Source organism: Zea mays, chromosome 7, assembly GCF_902167145.1.
Source record: "Zea mays cultivar B73 chromosome 7, Zm-B73-REFERENCE-NAM-5.0, whole genome shotgun sequence".
NCBI lineage: Eukaryota > Viridiplantae > Streptophyta > Magnoliopsida > Poales > Poaceae > Zea > Zea mays.
Genome location: NC_050102.1, coordinates 160,239,368 through 160,261,178, shown reverse-complemented (window position 1 = coordinate 160,261,178; position 21,811 = coordinate 160,239,368). Strand labels below are relative to the sequence as shown.

General features: G+C 41.3%; 1 protein-coding gene across 2 annotated transcripts; it reads left to right on the top strand.

Moving 5' to 3' along the window:
- Positions 1-12,517: 12,517 nt before the first annotated feature.
- On the top strand, positions 12,518-14,151 carry sbp29 (SBP-transcription factor 29). 2 transcript variants are annotated; one of them, NR_157076.1, is made up of 2 exons: positions 12,518-13,382; positions 13,474-14,151. NR_157076.1 is itself a non-coding variant. In NM_001156764.3 (2 exons), the coding sequence occupies exons 1-2, from the start codon at positions 12,600-12,602 to the stop codon at positions 13,625-13,627; spliced, it is 621 nt and encodes a 206-aa protein (NP_001150236.2). In that variant the 5' UTR covers positions 12,532-12,599; the 3' UTR covers positions 13,628-14,138. The 2 variants fall into 2 exon arrangements, 1 of the variants encoding a protein (NP_001150236.2); NM_001156764.3 differs by having other exon boundaries at positions 12,532-13,066; positions 13,474-14,138.
- Positions 14,152-21,811: the final 7,660 nt, after the last annotated feature.

Sequence of the window (21,811 nt, the reverse complement as noted above, 5' to 3'; positions counted from 1 at the left end):
AGAAACCATCTGTTATTTATGAAGCCAATGAACAAACTGGATCTGGCAATGACGACGATGACTTCATGACACCTACAAAGAAGCGTAATGCTGCTGGAAGTCATATGAATATCTTACGGAAGACATGCACAAAGAGGCCGAAAGTATTAGAAACTCCACGGCAGGTTATATGTTATACTTATGAGTTCATATATATTAAATACTAATTAGTATTCAATAATTATGACCTGATACAACATATTATATATTATTTAGTAGTATACAGTAAGGATGAATCTAGTCGAATTTTCACGTTATGTTCCAAGTTCTGAATTGCATTTACAATTTCATATTTATTTTACAACACTTGGACACTTTTTTATTGTCTACAGATAATGCAGTTTAGTTTATTTAACTAGGTATTATGTTATTTTAGTTGCATCCCTTACATTATGAGTTATAATTTTATAGCTAATGCCACATTTATTTCATTGTTTTCATAACATTTAACATACATTATTTTCAGAAACTCAATGTTAGATGCAACCCTCAGGATGTGATTATAACTATTAAGATATTGAATGAGAGGCAACGACAAGCCGTTGCTAGAAAAGGATTTTCCAATATTCTTGACATGACACTTGATGCACTGGGTAGCCGTTCTCATCTTCGTTGGTTGATGGATAAGTTGGACCACAAGGATATGACTATTCGCCCTGGAGTTGGCAAGGAACTAAAAATTACGAAAGAAACTGTCCACCTTATACTAGGCCTTCCGAATGCTGGCGGTGGTAAGCCACTAGGAATCGATGAAGCAGTGGCGGGTAATAACTTGAGGGCTGAACTTGGATTGTCCAAGGATGAGTTTGTTGTTGCATCTCTTCAGGACCGATTGAGAAAAGGAAATGATGATGACCTCTCTATCAGATGCTTCTTTTTGATATTGTTCAATAGATTGTTGTTCCCCACTTCCAGCTGGGGCATATCCAACCATGAAGTGTTATTGACGGAAGAAATGGACCGTTTCCACGAAATAGACTGGTGCCACTTAATTTATAATGACCTATGTGAAGCTGCACAAAAGTGGCATACAAGAAGCACTTCTAATGTGTCCACCACGATTTATGGATGCTCAGTTGTCATACTAGTAAGTAAATAACATTGGACTGTTCATTTTTTACATATCGAATTGAATCTATTTTACTTGCTCAATTACCATCCATGATAGTATTAATTAGTTATTGTTTTTTTGTAGTTGTACTATTTGGACCACTTGCATGATGCTGCAGCCCCCCCCAATAAACGTGGCACACCCCGCATAAAATTCTTTGATAAAAACATTATCCAAGCTCTGACAAAAGCTGATAAGAGGAAGCCACGCCAAAGTGGTGAACCTTTTGGCCATTGTGAGGTATGTCATCTGTACATAAAATAAGAGGAATGCATTACCCTGCATAAATATGCAGTTGCTGTTTTTAGGTGTATGTTTATGCATGTAGTATCTCTATTAGTTGTCGTACCATTATGAATAAACTCGTAGTAGACACCATATACTTCATTTCTCAGTAGGTGACACACTTTATTTATGGTTATCTTTCATGTATTTAATTATATTACAAATGTTTTTTTCAGTTCCGAAGCTTTTCTGAAACTTGCTATTCTGCTGTCCCTAGTGTGCAGTTTCAATCAGAGGTCAGTTTATGTCAAAACATACATCCCATATGTGTCCATAAATTCCATATGTACATTAAAGATGTTTTATGTAATATTATATCCTTATGTTTCTAATAATTAATTATGATGCATTATCATTATTTACATCACAGCATAGGGACAGGACAAACATTTTTGATGTCCCTCGTCCCGATCCTTGTGGTCATCATACTATTCATATCCAGCTCCCTTTGATCAAGGATATGCTTTCAAGTAAGATAAAGCAGCTCCAACCACGTGACCGACCAAAATTCATTGAAAAGTTTGTTGAGTATGATTCTGAAGTTGGCAAAGCGTGTTCAGTCATAAAAAGTACTCTTACCAAGATGGTTGTGAAGCAGTATGAACTAGCGGACACATTTGCTGAGTTAATTGATGATGTCCTTCGCGCGGAGTCTGGCGACCCAGACAATGTTGCGGAAGCGCCTCAAACAGATAAACCTCCAGATATATCTCAGCATATGTCGTCAGGTTACCTTCACTCATTGTCATTTATTCAATTCATGTACTTAACTCTATGCATTTACCAGTTCTTGCTGTTTGAATACTACAACTTTTTAATTACAGAGGAACAGACCCATGAGGGTACCCAGAATACCCAGGACATGACTATGCCTTCACAACCCAATACGGAGTTGACAGGTACCCAGTTTGAAGAAATACACGAAAAGCAACAACAAATGCGTCGTGCATTTGAGGGATGCCCTGACGATTTGGAGACGAACATAACCGCAAATGCTGAAGACCAGGTATTTTATGCAGTCTGATTATGGTTACATTACATGTTAATTTACCATTTTCATCCAAAATATTAGAGAAAACCATAATAATGTATACAGGATTTCTGTTTTAATGTTGGCAATAATATGCCGAGCGACACAAACATGTCTCATCGACATGTACCAGACTGCAATCCTATGAGCTCATTTCCGTCTTCCCACTTGCCGATGTTCGACGCCACACCGCAAAAACATGTATATGTTTCAGCTTTGTTTTATCCATTGTTATCTCAATTATGGATTATATTTTATTGACACATGATTGAGGCTTAACACATAGTATCACTGTTTCTTTGGGTCAGGGAGGAGACATTGGTCCATCTCATGACACTCCTACTTTCACGGGCCCCCTTTTCGATCAGACACCTAGTGGTCATGTAAGTAATCCAGTTATACATTTATTGCATGCTTGCTTCTCATAACTCATTCATAATTTAATATACTCTATACCTGCATTGTGTTTCAGGCTGCAGATGGTGAGGAAACACATAGCTTGCACACTACACATGACCACTCTGTGCCACCTTTAACAGAATTGGACTGTGCTCGGTCGCTTCGTGATTTTTTGTGCTCCTCAAAAGCTGACCCAAACAGGTTTTTCTTTAACTATTAAGTCAAAATAACATGTAGGTTGTTGCTTACATATATAATGAATAACATATCCTTTTTCATTATTATATAGGAATATCATAGAATTCGATGAATGTATTGGAAATTGTCTCGATATACAACAATCATTTGCAGATGGGATGTGTCTGGATACTGTTTTCATGCAGTGTTTCATCATGGGTTTTCGCCATGACAAAAACAATATTTGCTCGTCCATCGACAAAGACAGACTTGTACTGGATGTCAATGTTGGTGTATGTACAATTCACTAATACCTATTTATTTTTCCAATTGTTTACATACAGTTTTATATGACACAGTAATTATGATTATGCAGATTCTCCTCAACTTTGAGGAGCATGAACGGTACAGTAAGTCTCCTCAGATTTTTGATCAAACTGTCCTTGATGCTTATCTGGACAAGACCCTGCCCCAACTGGACAATTTTGGTGACTACAAAACGGTATACTTATTTATCTTTGTATCAACGCTCTCCTGTTATGCAATTATATTCATCGCTCTGCCTCACAATAATGTTATCATTCTGTTTATATAACTCCTGATATTTGACAGATTATGGTCCCTATTCTTCATATGGGACATTGGACATTGTATGTCATAAATATCCAGTTACGATGTATTCACATATTAGATTCAAATCCATATGGTCCAGAGTTGGGTGGTACTTCATGGAAGATGTTTCATTACTCCCTAAAGGACATAGGGACCAGGAAACTACCATGGGCTAGGGTTATAATGAACAGATTGAACAAATCTTTGCAACAAGTCCGGCCCAATTCACGCATCCCAAAATTTGGAAATTTCCCAATTGACATGCCACCTATGTGTCCCACCATGATAGCTGGCTCTAATGACTGTGGCTTTTTTGTCATGAGATACATCCAGTACTATGACCATACAGATGGTTCTATCAAGCAATTTATAAAACGAGTGAGTCATTTTATGATTATGCTGTTTGTATTTATACGTTCAACATTTCAGATACAACTTATTCACCTCGGGATAATCTGTATTATGCAGGAAAACTCTGGTGACCTACGATCTCTGGCTCTACATTACCTCACCTTCCATAGCAAGAACAAGTGCCTCCCGTTGCCTCTAGAAATTCAAAAATTCAAGTTTGGACGCTAGCTGTGTCGCTGGGTCAACTTTCTGTGAATCGCAGTTGTTTGATATGGAACAAACATTTTGTGGCTTCCTTGTTATGGAACTAGATGTTGTGAAGCCAAACCTCCTTGTTGCATGTCTATGTAACCGTATTGAAACTTTTTATGCTTTTCTCCCAACCTATCAAGACTCTCATGTCTAATGCAGTTTTTAGATATAAATTGGGTCTATGTGTGTTAAACAAGTTATGAATCATCTTCAGTTCAAACTTCGACTGTTTGGTCATATTTATATCAGTGATGTACTCACTAGTTATTGTTATTCTCTGATTTCTTCACAAATCTATTATTTACCAGTATGTGTCCCAAATTATTATGTCTAATACGAATTACGCTGTTTTGTTAGTTCATTTACGCAAACTTGTACCCAGTTTACAATAATTTTAATTACATACGATTTACGCTGTTTTGTTAGCTCAATTATGCAAATCTGTACAGCCTTATTGTTTTGTCAATACCTACTGGTATCATTTGTCTACTCGCACACATGTGTAATAAAAATTTTGTTACTACATTAAATCACAATTTATTGTGTCGTTTCTTTTCTTCACCAAGACATTTTTAGCCAGTTTTTGCCACCAAAATTTGTATAGCGTCGAATTACGCTGTTTTCATAACACATTTACGCATATTTCGTATACAGTTTACACAACATATCAATACATGCAGTAAATCATTATTACTTATACTTTGTTAATATTGACTGGTTCAAGCATTTATAAATTCACCCACAATTGTAATAACAAGTATGGCACTACATTACATTTGTCATAAAATATGAAATCTTCTACTCCCCACTAGATGAATCATTGTCTGTGACACCTCCTTGATGTTTTTTTGAAGTGCATGCCTCATTCCAGTTTGGAGCGCTAGATGAACCTTTGTTCCTAGAACCTATGGGCCGCCCTCTCTTTCGACCAGTAAGGCTGGCCAACCGAAGCCTATTCTCCTCCACAGATAGACAAGTGCGACTATTGTGACCATCCGCAATTCCACACCTTTGACACTTTCTGTTCTTTTTTTTGTCTCCTTTTGCCCCCAACTTAATAACTCTTTTTTCTGTATCCCTGATTGTTCTGCCCTTTGGCTTCGCGTTATCCGGTCTTCTCAAGCTTACTCCACTCACATTAAAATCTAGCTTCTACAATTAAGAAAAAATATGATATTTTTAAATATAAGTACTTACATCCAATTATTTGTATGTAATTTTAAATAATATACATGCACATGCGTTTTTAATAGCACCATTACCTTTTTAATCGTCAAATCTGTACCACTCTCATCAATCAGTGTTGTGCTAGTGGTCAATTGTCCATAATCGTGCTGCACACATATACCATTATTAATCATTCATAATCAGCAACAAGGAGGTTTCGTTACTATTTTGTATTACAACAACTTTTTCCTCTTTTATAATCATGTATTACCTGTTCCAATATTTGTTGTGGCATAACACGTTGTGTATCGCTCACACCACCTTCTTGTAAAGTAGGCACCAATTGAATTACCTGTCAAATAATACGATTGACAGTAAATATGTTGTTTATGACAAACAGTACACACCATTATGCATAGTAAACATCATATAACATATTACACATACACCAGCCTGCGCCATTCTTGTCGTTATATTATCTCCCATCATGTCTCTTACATCATTCCTGTCGCCCTGTATCAGGCAAGTTTCTCATACTTTCCATTCACGAAAACTTATAACTCAGTATTTCATTTAAAATACACGGCTATTACAATTAATATATTAATTACCTGTATTCCTTCGCCATCACTAGTACTATCATCACCTTCAATATCTGGCTCCAACCGTGAAAGTAGCAAAAGCAGTTCATCCATCATCTCCAGGGCTCTATCATATCCAGCCTTTGAAAGACTTGCATGATGTACTACTTTCATTGACTTTTTAAGCAACATCTTCTGCCTATATGATTTAGTCTCACCGTCTTTACCCTTCAAATTCTTATCATCCCTTGAAAAAGTCACATCTTGTATAGCAGAGTAGGTGTATCTCTGAAGGATGTATTCCGAAGGTATTCGATCAATTTGAAGATGCATAAATGTTCGTAAAAGATGCACACAAAGCAGACCTACAACAAAGCATGTAAAAAATGTCTTACTTTATGTTTACTCATTATAATTGAACATTTTGATTCACCAATTACGCAATATTACATACCTGTATGCTCCCAATGCTTGCATTCACATTCATACTTTCCAGCATCTACATCAGCAATTACTTTGAATTGGTGTTGCCCCCACACAATCTTATTTGACCTTGAAGTATGCTGAACCACCCATTCATTCACACCACCTTCTGGATCATGTGATATCTTGTATGCAGTAGCATATTTTAAAGACTCTTGAAACTTATTCATTACAGCCCTTGTGTATGTCCTCGCTACACGTATCTCAAACATATACAATGTATTTGTTTCTTTTTGACCCTACAGTAGACAAAATTATACGTTATAACACCATTCATTAAATATTATGATATAATAATATTCTATGTACTCACCATGCATCCTAGTGCCTCTTTTGCCTCTTTCATCTTCCTACTGTGTAGAAGCTTCAACATTTGCTTGGCGAATTGATGTAGTGGCGTGTTTGCATCGACATGAGCACTTTTGACGAGTTTGTTCATGCTCTCGCTACGCTGTGTAGAGACCATCAACCCACAATAATCATGTTTAAAAAAAGCTGGTATCCAATCTTTACGAATTTCATACATTCTGGAAAGACTGATGTTATCATGTAGATGGAAATCATCAATCAGCATTGCCCAGGCAGTCTCAAACTCAGTTACAGTTAAAGGATGATGTATTATAGATTGGAACCTTGTTTTGAAATCCTCTTCCTCAAATCTAGCGTACAACTCGTTCAAATACGGCATATACCGGTTCTGAACATGCCACAAACACAAACGATGGATTGTGTTTGGAAATACCCTGCCTAGTGCAACTGGCATTGCTGGATCTTGATCTGAAATCATATATTGTCAGAACATTATGCAACACATTACCAACTATAATTACATTCAATACAACCACAGTAGAACGTAATAATTGTTTAGCTTATGAATCATACCTGTAAGCATTACTCGTGGTCCTTCAGCTCCCATGCATGTTTTGAATGCATTGAAAACCCACTCGAATGTGTCTACAGTTTCGTCACCCAACAATGTGAAACCAAATACGGTGCACTGCAGATGGTGGTTACAACCAACAAACATCCCCAGCGGTTTGTCATATAGATTTGTCTTATGAGTTGTATCAAAGGTAACTGCATCTCCAAAGTCAATGTAATCTGCTTGCTGGCTAGCATGGGACCAAAAAATGCTCAAAATCTTTCCTTCTTGGTCTAGTTGGAAGTCAGAGAAAAACTGTGGGTTATCTTTTTTACACAATGCAAAAAAAGATAGCAGCTTAGACACATCATTGGCATTTCTTTCTCTTTGTCGTGCTTTCTTCCTGTGAACATTACAGAATATGCCATAGTCAATACACACACAACATCATTATGTCATTATACCAGTGTAAATAACAAAATGACTTACAGGTTGATCATGTCTTGTGTAGTTAACGGTACATTCTCTGGTCCACCATGCATTTCTGAAACAAAATCCATAATACAGTGTTGCGGAATCCTGCTTTCTTGCATCGCACTAAGGAATTCCATGTATTCTGGATCATGTGTCTTGTTGCACTGTAACTGATTCTTTTCTGTATCCTTTCTGAAGAACTCATGATTATGTTCCAAATGAATAAGATCAATCCGCACTGAAATGATATTCTCTTTGGCATCGTCATAGATTTTTTTAAGTTTCATTCCAGCTCTGCATTGTGTTCTTTTGGAAATTGTATTTCGCACTTTTGGAGTACCATTTCCTCTTTCGGCACGCTTGCCTTCCATTGAACAATTCAACCACTTGCAATTTTTTCTCTCCCTATATCTCTTCAATGGAAATCCAACTTCATATGCATATCGGCTATAAAATTTGTACGCCTCGTCCACATTACTAAATGTCATACCCACCTTCGGTACCAATCGTTGATCTATACTATCATCCTATTCAATTCATGGAGTCGTCATGCAGTGCACAAATATAAAAAAAACTTCTAGCATGGCGAATTTCTAGGACTTCATAAATTGCACGGACTGTATCAATAATACATGTGTAATCGGTGTAATCATAACTTGCACGGAAATTGTATACAATAATACATGGGTATTCCTTTGAACTTACATGGCTTTGGAGAATGTGTGGTGTGTCCTGCTCATGTTCACCAATTGTCCGCATGGGTATCCGCTGACTTGTTCCCATCAAACTTTGATGAACCGTGTTGCCTTCTTCAACAATTCCTGGCGCCGGTAACGCAGCCGGTGGCGTTACAGCATTCCGGCCATCGCTCGTACAGGGTGTCGTCATCGCCGTCTCCTTTGTGTATGCCCTAACTCTTCGATAGCTACGAACAAAAGCTGCGGCGGCTGTGTGTAGGTCGTTTATTTTTCACCTTCTATACTCGCCTAAACCGTCCTGTCCTATATTCATGGCATGATCCCATCTCCTGCGCGATTTGCTGCGCAGTTTGCATGTCGCGAGATTTACGTGAGCTATCCGTTACGATTACATGACCATTGTGTTACATTTCCATAAACATGCATCACCCCATCGTGCGACCGCCCCACGTTCGCGATCGACGCGCGCGTCACCCCACTACCCGATCTGACCACTCTCGTCCCGTCAGATGCGAATTTACGCATCCAATAACGGCAAAATACGCAACCATAACGTACCCTCGTCCCACGTTTACACACCCGACCACCGTACCCTCGTTACCATTTATGCATCTTTTTCATTCAAATTCCGTATGCATAATCGCCCCACCTAGAATCGATGCATGCGTGGGTAGTCCCACCAACTGCCACGTCGACCCGCGCCGAATTTACGCAGCCAATCACGGCAAAATACGCAAGCATAACGCGCGGCTCACGTCTCCCCACCCGATCCCCGGCCCCACGCTACCATTTATGAAGCTCTTTCATTCATGTTACGTATGCATAAACGCCGGTACCTGCGCGCGGTATACCCACCACCTACCACGTCGACCCGCGGCCCGCACACCTAGCCACGCCGGGGGCCGGGGCTCTCTCTAGTAATGGAAGCCCTGGGCTTCCATTACCTCGTCCCTATATATATATATATATATACACGGTAGTATTGAACAATTGTTCTCTCCATGGCGACATATATAATCCAACATTTAGTTACCAAAAATGGGAACGCGTGTAGCACACACTAGCACACGATCGCGAGCGAGCGCGCAAATTTGTCACTCATCGTGACAAGATGAAGGCATACGAAACAGAAATAAATGACACGCAACCTGCTGCCGGGTCTCTATGAGCACGATCAATTTTTTAGATTGGGTCTACTGGTGCAGTCAACCAGTGACATATTTTGACCTTTAAGCACAACAACAGAGATGATGTTTAGTTCGCCGAAATGTAACGTAGTAAATAGTTTATATGGGGTAATAGATGTCAATATTTTTGTTTGGTTTGAGCTCTTTCTAGTATTACTAGATACTACTATACAATCTAATTATAACTATTAATCATTAACACCGGTAAGAGATCACATTACCATTCCCTTAGACTATCCGCACTCATACTACTCTAAATTTCTACCCTAAAAAGAATATTCTGTCCTGGTCAGCAAAATTCTTTACTCTATACCACAATCCTCCGCACTCATGTTTACTCTATATCCCAACCATATACCAATTATCATATATAATATTATTTACCACCCAGTCACACAGTACCGCTGCCAGCCAATCCTCGGTGTTGTCCGCACACACAGTACCGCTGCCAGCCAATCAGAAGTGGAGAGAGAATATAGAGTTGGAGCACCAAGAAAGCTGGATATAAGGTTTTCGTTGGAGCCCGTAAACTTGCAGTGCCCTTTACAGTTCACCGCTGCGGCGTTCTGCGAGCTGTAAATATTTGAGGTCTTCGGTTTATTTACGGTCGCGGGTGCGGACAGCCTTAACAACGTCGACGTCTGAACCAAACAACATCGCAGGGTTTGAAGAATAATGTAAGATCTGTATATATGAAAGTAACATCTGCACGTAATGATAGTAATATACTCCATTTACTGCTACCGTGGTGCGGAGACGACGACCAAGCACCAGCACAGCACTGTTAATTGCCAGGGAAAGAGTTACCGCAGTCAAAACAATGGCCGGTCGTGTGGTTCAGAACCGCACCCGGTCCAGTCGTCCGTCCGGGTCCTTCTCTGCCTCTCCGTTCCCGTCCCGTCCGTCCCAGTTCTCATCTCGTCGATCGTCGTCGCCTTGCTGCGCGCTTCGATCAGCAGGGGCCAGGGGCCACCCCGACCCCTACCCCACGCGTACGTACGGCGGCGGGCGCCCAGTCGCCGGCCGGGCAGCAACATGCTTGTGCTTGGAGGGCCCCGGCCCGGGCGGGGCAACGACGACCGGCGGCCCCGCGCGCGCGTCAGCTTCTCGGTGGCGCCCCTCGCGGTACGCCGGTCACCGGCGTACGACACGTCGTTTCCGGCCCGTATACCACTGGCACTCGGCGATGAATGCGGCCCAGCCCCACCTCTCTCACGCATGAATACTCTTCAATCTGTTTCACTGCATGCACCAGGACGGAGGGGGCGGATGGCGTCTCCGCGCGAGGACTGCGTGCTGCAAATGTTGTGTTGCACTCGTGTCGTGTATAGGCGGCTATGCATATGCGCCACCGTGGGTAGTCTGGGCTCCTCCCAGGCAAGGGGGCACCGTCCAAATGGAACATCATAGATTCATAGCTAGTTACGCGATCGAGCGAGGCCGAAACACACTACTGCGGCAACACATAAAGACTAAAATGTTGTTATTTAGTCTCATTTAATATCCATGTGATCGTCTAGAAACTAAAGTCGTTTAGTTCTCACTTTAGTTCTTTGGATTGACAAAATATAGACTAAACGGGACTACAATCATGAACTAAAGGGTCTAACATTGGTTTCCTTGAATTTCTGATCGAGAGCTCGTCTTTCAACTGTTTCAAAAAAGAAAAAAAAAATCTTTTTTTACTTGGAATTACTTTTCCTTACTAATCAGTTACAACGCAATATAATATATAGTATAACTATAGAGAAACTATCTAAATTGTATAATATATCTTCAGCAATCTTATTCATATTATCTCTCATTTTCAAACTACATTATCTAAATAGTATAATATATAGTATAAGTAATATATACAGTGTTTTGCATGATTATATATATGCACTATATATACAGTTTTTTGCACAGCATTATATAGACACTAGTCGTAGCGAGGGACTTCATCCTAATTGTGGATACAGTTTCACTAGGATTCGTACAACAGATAGCCGCCTGGCTACCATGTCACGAAGTCCAAGACTGGATAGATCGAGCTACTTTTAAGAACTTGTTTGGTTAGCTCTCAATCTATATGAATCAAGGGAATGTTTGGTTACAGGGACTAAAGATTAGTCTCTAGTTTTTAGTTTCATTTAGTTTCTTTTTTGCCAAACACTAGGACTAAAATATGGACTAAAATGATTTAGTCTTTAGTCCTTGACATATGTGCTAAAAAGGACTAAACCATATTAATTCCACATTTATCCCTCATTTAGTTCAATTGTACTAATAGCAGGAGAATGTTAAAGGCTATTTTAGTCTTATTATGAGTCATTTAATATATTCTTACTATTTTTAGTCTCTAGAACCAAACATGCATGTTAGGGACTAAACTTTAGTCCTCTAACTAAACTTTAGTCCCTATACTAAAGAAACCAAACATGACCTAAGTGAGATTGTGTGGGTTTAAATTTTAAATAAGTTAAATTTTTTTAATTTTTTCAATCTTATGTAATACATGTTTAACGTGAATAACCGAATAAACCCTAATAAAATTTAGTAGGAGAGAAAGAATTTTGTTGGTTTCCTTGGATTTCCGATCGAGGGCTCGTCTTTCAACTGTTTCTACGCTAGTACAGTAAACAATAGTGGATGGATATAGTATGCATTAGCACTCAACCATGGAAATGCGCAAGTGTATGCATACATGATACACATGTACGTACACGTATAAGCCGTGGTACGGGGCCCACATGTGCGTCGTCCTGGCTCCGCACACATGGCACCCGTCTCCGTCTTTATATCCCTTTCAACATTTTTCTAGCCCACTACTTCCTCCAATCTCCCACTCATTACTCAGCTTAGGAAGGTCCAGGGCCTCCAGCTCCGATCCACCACGCTACGCTAGCTCTATGCCGGACTCCTCCTCCTCCGCCGGCACAGGCGGCATGGCCCCCTCGAGCTCGGCGGCGGCGTCCATTGCCGCGCTCGCGGCCGCCGCGGCGTCCGGCGACGGCTCGGACGACTCCGGGGCGGCCAACAACAACGGCGCGCTGCCGCTGCCGCTGCCGCCGCCGCACGGGGTGGAGGACAACAACAGTCCCGCGGAGCTGGCGGGCGCGGGTGGCACCTCCCGGGCGGTGGCGAGGAGGGTCGCGGCGGCCGGCGCCTCCCCGGCGGCGGCGGCGAGGAGGGGCGCCGCCGTGAACGCCCAGGCGGCCGGCGGCGCCGGGCCGAGCTGCCAGGTGGAGCGGTGCAGCGCCGACATGGGCGTGGAGAAGCGGTACAACCGGAGGCACAAGGTGTGCGACGCGCACCGCAAGGCGTCCGTCGTCCTCCTCGCCGGCCTCCGCCAGCGCTTCTGCCAGCAATGCAGCCGGTAAGCCCCGCCTGCCTGCTTGCTCGGAGGCACATGCACATGGGCGCAGTGCAGTGTGCAGTCCGGCCGGCGTGCGTGACTCGTACGTGAGTGAGTTCGTGACATGCTCAAAGGCACCGCCCGCTTTCAGTTCGTACGGCTACTACTACTACTAAACTAAACGAGCTTAATTCGACCTTGAGAAAGCTTGCAGCTTTTTTTCTTGGGTCATGGATAGCACGGTGAGCTGCTGGATTGGATCCTAAGCTAGCTAGGTTGCTCTCTCAACTCAAGATCTTGCAGAAGCGTCTCTCAGTCTCATGCAACCTCTTTGGAGGTTATTAATCAAACCGTGCTAGCTCCTCTGCCTGGAGCTTCTCTCCGCCTGTGTCACTCTTTCTTGACCCCCGGCCCTCGTCTGCTCGCAGGTTCCACGAGCTGTCGCACTTCGACGACACCAAGCGCAGCTGCCGCCTGCGCCTGGCGGGGCACAACGAGCGGCGCCGGAGGAACCCCGCGGAGGCGCAGGACCAGCACGGCGGGCGGGGCGACCCGGGGAGCCACCACCTCCAGATCAGATAAAAACCTACTACGTCAGCATGCTCTCTCTCTTCTGTCATGCAGGACGCACGCACCTAGCGTCGTCACCGATCCATAGTCCGATATGTGTCTCAAGTGTTGTGTGTGCGCGCTCTCGCCGCCTACCCCTGTCCTGCAGTGTTGCGTAGTATATGGTTCTACGACCTACACGTACTGCTGCTACTACTGCGTGCTAACTTTAATCTGATGGCAGTCCACAGCTAGCTAGCACATCACCTCCTGTAAGTAATGTGCTTATCTATATGTGCACCGACCGGAACCGGAGGCGTGCGTACGCTGATCTGCCACGAAGCCTACTAGTAGTTAAATGTAACGTAACCTGCAGGCAATTAAGCAGGGCGCTGCTATATATAGCGTAATTAATTGTGCGTATGGGTATGGTGGTTCGATTATCGGATGTGTAATCCCTGTACGTGGCCGGGCCCGTGCCAAACGTACGGTGACCTGTGCAGGCTCTGTGTGTCGATGATGTTGTACTCTGATAATGATATAATCCATTGTGGTAATGTATGCTATTTAATATGTGTGCACACTGTGTGTACTGTGTGCTCACACGTCATTCACATGTGCATGTTTTATTTTTCGAAGCTGCTCCTGTTTTGAATTGTGTGTTAGGGCCTATTTGAGAGAGCTTTGCTTCAAAAACTTCAGCTTTGGTTTTCCAGTTTCACTATAAAACAGCTCCAGCAAAAAATTAAGGTGAGTTCCAGTAGCGTTTGGTTTGTATATGGACTCCAACTTCTATAGTACAATTGATTTGTGTGGGTTTCCTTAATTACACTTGATGATTAGTGGGTTGTCGCCAGAGAGAACGGAAGTTGTATGTTGCGTAACCAGTGACATGATGGGTAATTTTCGTACAGCTTCATGAGGAGATATAAAAACAATGTTTTTGAAGCACCCTCTAAGGAGCTTCATGAATTTCATGAAACGGGACTCTAGTTTCGATTTTTTTAAAAACTAAAGCTCGTGGAGCTGGACCTGTTTGGGTTGAAGAAGTTAGAACGAAATTGAAATTCTTGAAGTGAAGCTCTCCCAAACAGGGCCTTAGATATGTAATATTTTTGAAAACAAAATAATCCAAACAGACACGTTATATATATATATATATATATATATATATATATATATATATATATATATATATATATATATATATATAATTTTTTACTGGCTGTCCATGCATCACTACAGTTCCTATATATCAAATATGTACGGTTTCTTAGTATAATACAAACTAATATGAGTTGCAGTGGTTAGAAACAAGTACTCTCTTCCTAGCAACAATTTGAATCTTAGTGGACACACCTTTTTTATATATATATTTCACTGAGTAACATCTCATACTCAACAATCCAACATAAGGCAACCAGCAACATACATGGCATATGATATTATGCTAGGGATGAAAACGGTCGAAAACGATCGGAAGAAAGCTCAACCACTTTCACTTTCATATTATTTTTTCGAAAACGATAGCAGTACGATATTTGACGGTAACGAAAACGGCGACGATATTTAACGATAACAAAAACGATAACTAAAGGATCGAAGACGCATCGAAATCGATCGAAAACCATCAAAACGATATTTAAAAACGATAAACTCATAAACATGTCAAGCCGTAGAACATGATAATATCTATAAATCTTGATCATATAACAATACTTACTATTACGTCATAATCACAATATCTATATATTATATAGCATCCAAAAAAGTGAAATAGCCATAAGTCCATATTCCATGAATATCATAGTCCATATTCCATAACCATAGCTAGAAATAAAATGATACACTGCAAGTCCACAACCACAAGTGGCAAGACAATCCACAAAGACCAGAAGTTCATCTCACTAAACGTCAAATGACATATGTCATGTGATAAGTTTCAGACTCAAGCACATAAGCACTCACTCACTGACTCATTCAGACAACCAGATACAAACTGGCATACATAGATACATAGCATAGTGCATTGCAATACTTATAGCTGAATCTCTGGAATGTCGTCATCATCTTCCACCAGATCACGTCCCAATTCTGAAAATTCATCCTAATTTTGAAACAAATATGTGTTAGCACTCATATAATCCAAATCTGACTCAAACATGTAGCAGTTATGAATATTAGCGGACAACGGGCTCATATTTTATTACCTCAAACTCACTGGCCAAATTGTTCTTAATGGCGTCAAGTACCTCAAGGTCAGTAGGCAGCGAAGAAATATTTCTAGAACCTGAAAATTAACAGGCAATGAATGAATAAAACTATAAAAGTACATTGAGAACTAAGAACAGTTTACAACTTTTACCTTTTCTAGATGCAACTATCCAATCTTTAGTGCACATAAGTGCTTCTACAATGTCAGGATCAAGGCGGCTTCGATATGGATCGATAACACGACCACCGGCACTAAATGCCGACTCAGATGCAACCGTTGAAACTTGCATTGCCAACACATCACGAGCAAGTTGTGAGAGGATTGGATATTCATCAGCTTGATTTTTCCACCATGCTAGGATATCAAATGCATTCAGGTTGGCTTTAGAAGTCTTCAATGGTGGTTGAGATAAATACCTATCTAATTCAGTTGATTCCACACCAGCACCACATGACTCATTGTCAAATAGATAGTTATCAAGCTCCTCATCCATGTTGTTCACAAACTAATTTAAAATTGGAGGTGCATATCCTTGATCGGTATTGTTCTGTGTAATAGGTGCAGCTGAAACATAGCACTGAAACAAGTTCTTTAGGACACCAATAAACTTGTCAATTTCAGATTGGTAGGTAATCCTATAGATCCTTTTCAAGTAAAATTCCACCATTTTTTTCTTGAACCTAGGATCAAGAACATTTGCTACAGCAAGAGCAATATTGGACTTCTTCCAATACTTATCAAACTTGAAAGTCATAGCATTTGCCATTTCACAAATAATATTGTCACTACTATTGCACCAATCAGATAGCAAAAGCTTAACCTCACAAAAGCCTCTAAAAACATATTGGCAGTTGGATATGTTGTACCAGAAAATATCTCAGTTAGTTCAAAGAATTTTTTCAAGAAAGGAATCAACATAGCAGCCTTGTCCCATTCATTAGGTGAAGGTGCAATACTACCATACCTACGACGATCAATAGAAGTGAGCCTCTCAAAAGCATCCTTGTAATAGAGAGCATCCCTCAACATTAAAAAAGTTGAATTCCACCGTGTAGACACATCAACTGAGAGAGAAGGTTTGGTGTCCAATCCACATTCAGTGGCACATTTCATAAACTCCTCCCATTGAAGTGGTGATCCCTTAACAGCAACAACAAAAGCTCTAATCTTTTCAGTTCCAGAGGCAATCACACGCATACCATCTCTAACTACCAAATTCAGAATGTGATTAGCACATCTCACATGAAAAAATAGCCCATCGCATACTAAAGGACTGTGCTTCTTGAGTTCTACAATTAAATCCTTAACAGCCACTTCATTTGCAGAGGCATTATCCAAAGTCAAAGAGAACATTTTTTCTCAACATACCATTTCAATAGACAAGAACTCACTGTATAAGACAGCCTCTCACTTGTATGTCGCCCTTGAACATGAAAGAAATTGATAATTCTTTTCTGAATTTTCCATTCATCATCAATCCAATGAAGAGTGACACACATGTAACCCTTGTTCTGGTTGGATGTCCACATATCCATAGTTGCACTAAAGCGACTTCAGATGGTTTTGAAGTATGCATACAACTTATCCTTCTCAGCTAAATAGTAGTCCATTATATCCTTTCTAACAGTAACACGAGACTTTAAAGGAAAATGTGGCCGCATCGATTTGACCCATTCTACAAATACTTCATGCTCAGCCATATTGAAAGGATACTCATGAACAATCATAGCTTCATAGAACTTTTTCAAGCTAGCTTCTTGATCATACTTGTAAGGTTTAACTATAGCAATTCCTGTCTCACTATCCTTACCGGTTGTGAGCTGCTGTTGTCCTTTCTTTACATGGTGGTAATTATTCAGATGTGTCCAAAAACCAGTTGTTCCAAATTTTCCCTCATCTCTATGCTTGCTAGTCTTGGTCTGACACCCTCTGAAATTGCACTTTGCCCACCTCTGTCTCTCTTGCTTGCCATCCACCTCCACTGTCACCCAATACTTGGTGAAATATTGCCAGACTTCAGATGTGCTCTTCTTTGCCCTTTTGCCAGAAGGCTCATCGTCATCGTCGTCACTGTCCATGTCCACATCTGCATTAATTGTGTCATCACGATTTGCAGCACCAATTGGCACTACACTTGATGGTGTTGCAGACGATGTGGATATAATACGCTGACTCTGACTTGCTGCCGCTGCTACAAATAATTAGAGGACTCTTATAAGCAACAAGCCAACAACAAACAAAAGGGTTGTACTGACTCTTACTGTCCATGTTTATCGGAGGCAGAGGAGGCCACGACTGCTGCCGTAGAAGCCTGAGAGCCGGATCTGTTGATGTTGCGGACCTGAGGTTATGCACCGCCACCAGATGCATCCATCGTTGCAGGATTCACAGCCTCATCGGGAGCAATCGAGGCTCTGCAGCTCTGCGTTGGCGGGCGGCAGGGCGCTGGGCAGTTGGCCATAGGCGCAGGGGGGCGGCTGGCCATTGGTGTGAAGAGCGGAGTCGCCGGAGTGCAGAGTGGAGTCGCCGGAGTGCCCGTACCCCTGGTGGCTCGCTGCCTCGCTGGTCGCTGCGCTCGACGGAGAGCCCCTGGACGGCGCGCGGAGCCGCGGACAGACTCCTAGCACGCGTGCGGCGTGACCCTGGCCGGCTGGCGGCTGTGCGGCGTGGCCCTGCTCCTAGCGGCTGTGCGGCGGCGTGCCCCTGCTCCTAGCGGTTGTGCGGCGGCGTGCGGCGTGCCCCTGGGCCCTGGACGCGTGTGGAGCCGTGGAGCGTGGAGGCAGCAGACAGGAGGAGATTGGATGGAGGGGATTAGGCGATTAGGGATTTAGGGTTGATGTCTTGATGGGCTTTTGGCTGGGCCTCTACTGTCGGGCTGCAATGTAATTCAAATTATCGACTAAATTATTGACGGTAAATTATCAAATAATATCGAAAATTATTGAAAACGGTCGATAAAACTAATATCGATTTCGGTTTCGGTTTCGTATTATTTTTACCGGAACCGATTTCGAATTGTCAATAACCGTAACCGTTTTCGTTTACGCTGAAAAATCGATAAAAAGTCAAAAACGATTCCGAAAATTCGACAATTACCATTCTGGTTTTCATCCCTATATTATGCTATTTAGTGCAATGAACTTATCTAAATCATTGTCTCATCTTCACCATTTAGTGTTGTTTTCCGTCGAAACCCACCAAAACTTACTTTGGGTAGCCACGTTGTGAGATTGTCGGTCATTAGACATTAACAATACACTTTGCAATACTTCGATGCTTGTAGTTTCATTTTCAATGGATTGTTTAGTGCACTAGATATTTTTTTAGGGAAAATCTTAATAGAGGGTTTTAATAAAATTTTACCATATATATACCCTTCGTGAGTAGAGATGGCAATGGGGACGAGGACAGGAAAGTTTCTGGTAAACAAGGGCGAGGATGGTGAATTCCCATCCCCGTTCACCACGGGAACTCATTAAACTTACACATGACAATATTTTCATGTAATAGTTAATGATAAAAATAAATAATTATCTTGTCAAGAGATAACTCATTGTACAAATGTGTTTATTTTGATGTACACATAATGATTTCTTACATCTGACGATGTGTATAAGTGATAATGTTTTGCACATATATATAACATAATGATTTCTTACATCACTGACGATGATTTATCTCCATGGGGAACGACGATGAAGAAGAAATGTTCCCCGTAAACGTTCAAAGGGATTCCCGTGGGAATTTTTTTTCGTCGCGGAGACGAGGACGGTAAGCTAAAATCCAACGAAGAATTCTCCATTGTCATCCCTGTTCGTAAGTCTATACTCCACAAGACAAGCGCACCTCTCTAATTTGTTTTACATTGACTAGATTATCTCGTGCCATTTTCTTTTCTTAGGACTTTCGGCTGTCCTCAGTCCTCACTAATAGGCCTGAAATAAATATGCAAAATATTGTTTCAGACACTGTAGAGACAGTGGGAGTTCGAAATACAAGTAGATGATGTGATATGACATATTATGATTTATGAGGACAGCTTTATTGATGTTACCCTGCGATTTGATTGTGGCATCACATCATAAAAACATACTTACTCCGTCTTAAAGTATTAATCATTTTAGAGAATGAATAGGTTTATACAATTCTTGATCCATATATATGTATAGATTTATCATTATTTATTTAAATATAGACTATTTTAGAACGGAAGAAGTACTAAAGATCTAAAGTGTTTTTTATAGTTTCCTTTCCTCTCGATAGCTTTTAATTAACTGGTCTAGGCAATTCTACCTCTCTACATCCTCACACGATCTCCATAGATCTAACTTACCATTATCCTCGGGTCCACTTGACTGACTTTCGCTTCTCTGACAGAGAGACTCTTGTATGGAGAGCCGTGTGTAGACATAAGCACGCTCGCAAAGCATGTACATGCACGAGATTATGCATACATGTGCGTACACCACGTACCCTCTGTGATATGGGCCTACACTACCGGAATCTAAGGCTTTGCCGAGTGTTGCAATCTTTGCCGAGTGCCTTTTGTCGGGCACTCGGCAAAGAAGGATTTGCCGAGTGCCGCACTCGGTAAAGCTAGACTCTCGGCAACGAGACTCTTTACCGAGTGCTGGACACTCGGCACAGAAAGACACTCGGCAAAGACTAGTTTGCCGAGTGTCAAACACTCGGCAAAGGGGGCTCTCGGCAAAGGGCCGTCAACGGCCGTCCCAAAGCTGACGGCCGTCAGTCTTTGCCGAGAGCCAGCGGCTGGCACTCGGCAAAGAGGATACTTTGCCGAGTGTCACACATCTAGCACTCGATAAAGACCTCTTTGCCGAGTGTCATCTCTAGACACTCGGCAAAGTATATTTTTATTTTTTTGATTTTGTCTCCCAAACTTTTTGTGGTATGTTCCTACACTATGTAGACCTACATGTATCATTTGTGGACAATTATAACAGAGATTCAATCGTTAGTAGATTTAGTTCGTTTATTTGAATTTCTTCGGAAAATTCAAATTTGAACTGCAGGTCACTCGAAACTTGGAAAACCGTGCATGAAAAAATGATATTTATGGTACTTAGCATAAGTTACGACCGATTTCAGAAGCGTACCGGAAACTTCGAGCAACATGCTCACTAAACATGGTCGTGAACTTGACATCCACGTGTTTAAAAATTGTATAAAACACAAACAAAGTCAGAAAATCATGAAACTTGTCCCCGTGTTATGATATCATATGTATAGGCTGTGATAAAAATTTTAGAGTATTTGAAGAAAGTTGTGAGACACTATGTGTAGAAACCTAAGAGGACTACACATGAAATCATAGAGTTTCAATGTGGATCTCTTAGGTTTCTACACATAGTGTCTCACAACTTTCTCTAAATACTCTAAAATTTTTATCACAGCCTATACATGTGATATCATGACACGGGGACAGGTTTCATGATTTTCTGACTTTATTTGTGTTTTATACAATTTTTAAACACGTGTATGCCAAGTTCACGGCCATGTTTAGTGAGCATGTTGCTCGAAGTTTCCGGTACGCTTCTAAAATCGGTCGTAACTTATGCTAAGTATCATGAATATCATTTTTTCATGCACGGTTTTCCAAGTTTCGAGTGACCTGCAGTTCAAATTTGAATTTTCCGAAGAAATTCAAATAAACGAACTAAATCTACTAGATATTGCAAACACTGTTATAATTGTCCCAAAATGATACATGTAGGTCTATATAGTTTAGAAACATACCACAAAAAGTTTGGTGCTGAAAACAAAAAAAATACAAATGTACTTTGCCGAGTGTCGAGTGGTGGACACTCGACAAAGTTGGCTTTGCCGAGTGTCCTGGGGTGGCACTCGGCAAAGAAGAGGAAAGTAGCCTTTGCCGAGTGCCCCCGGATGGCACTCGGCAAAGAAGGCGTCTTTGCCGAGTGCCGCCGATCTGGCACTCGGCAAACCATTTTTTAAAAATAAAAAAAAACTTTGCCGAGTGC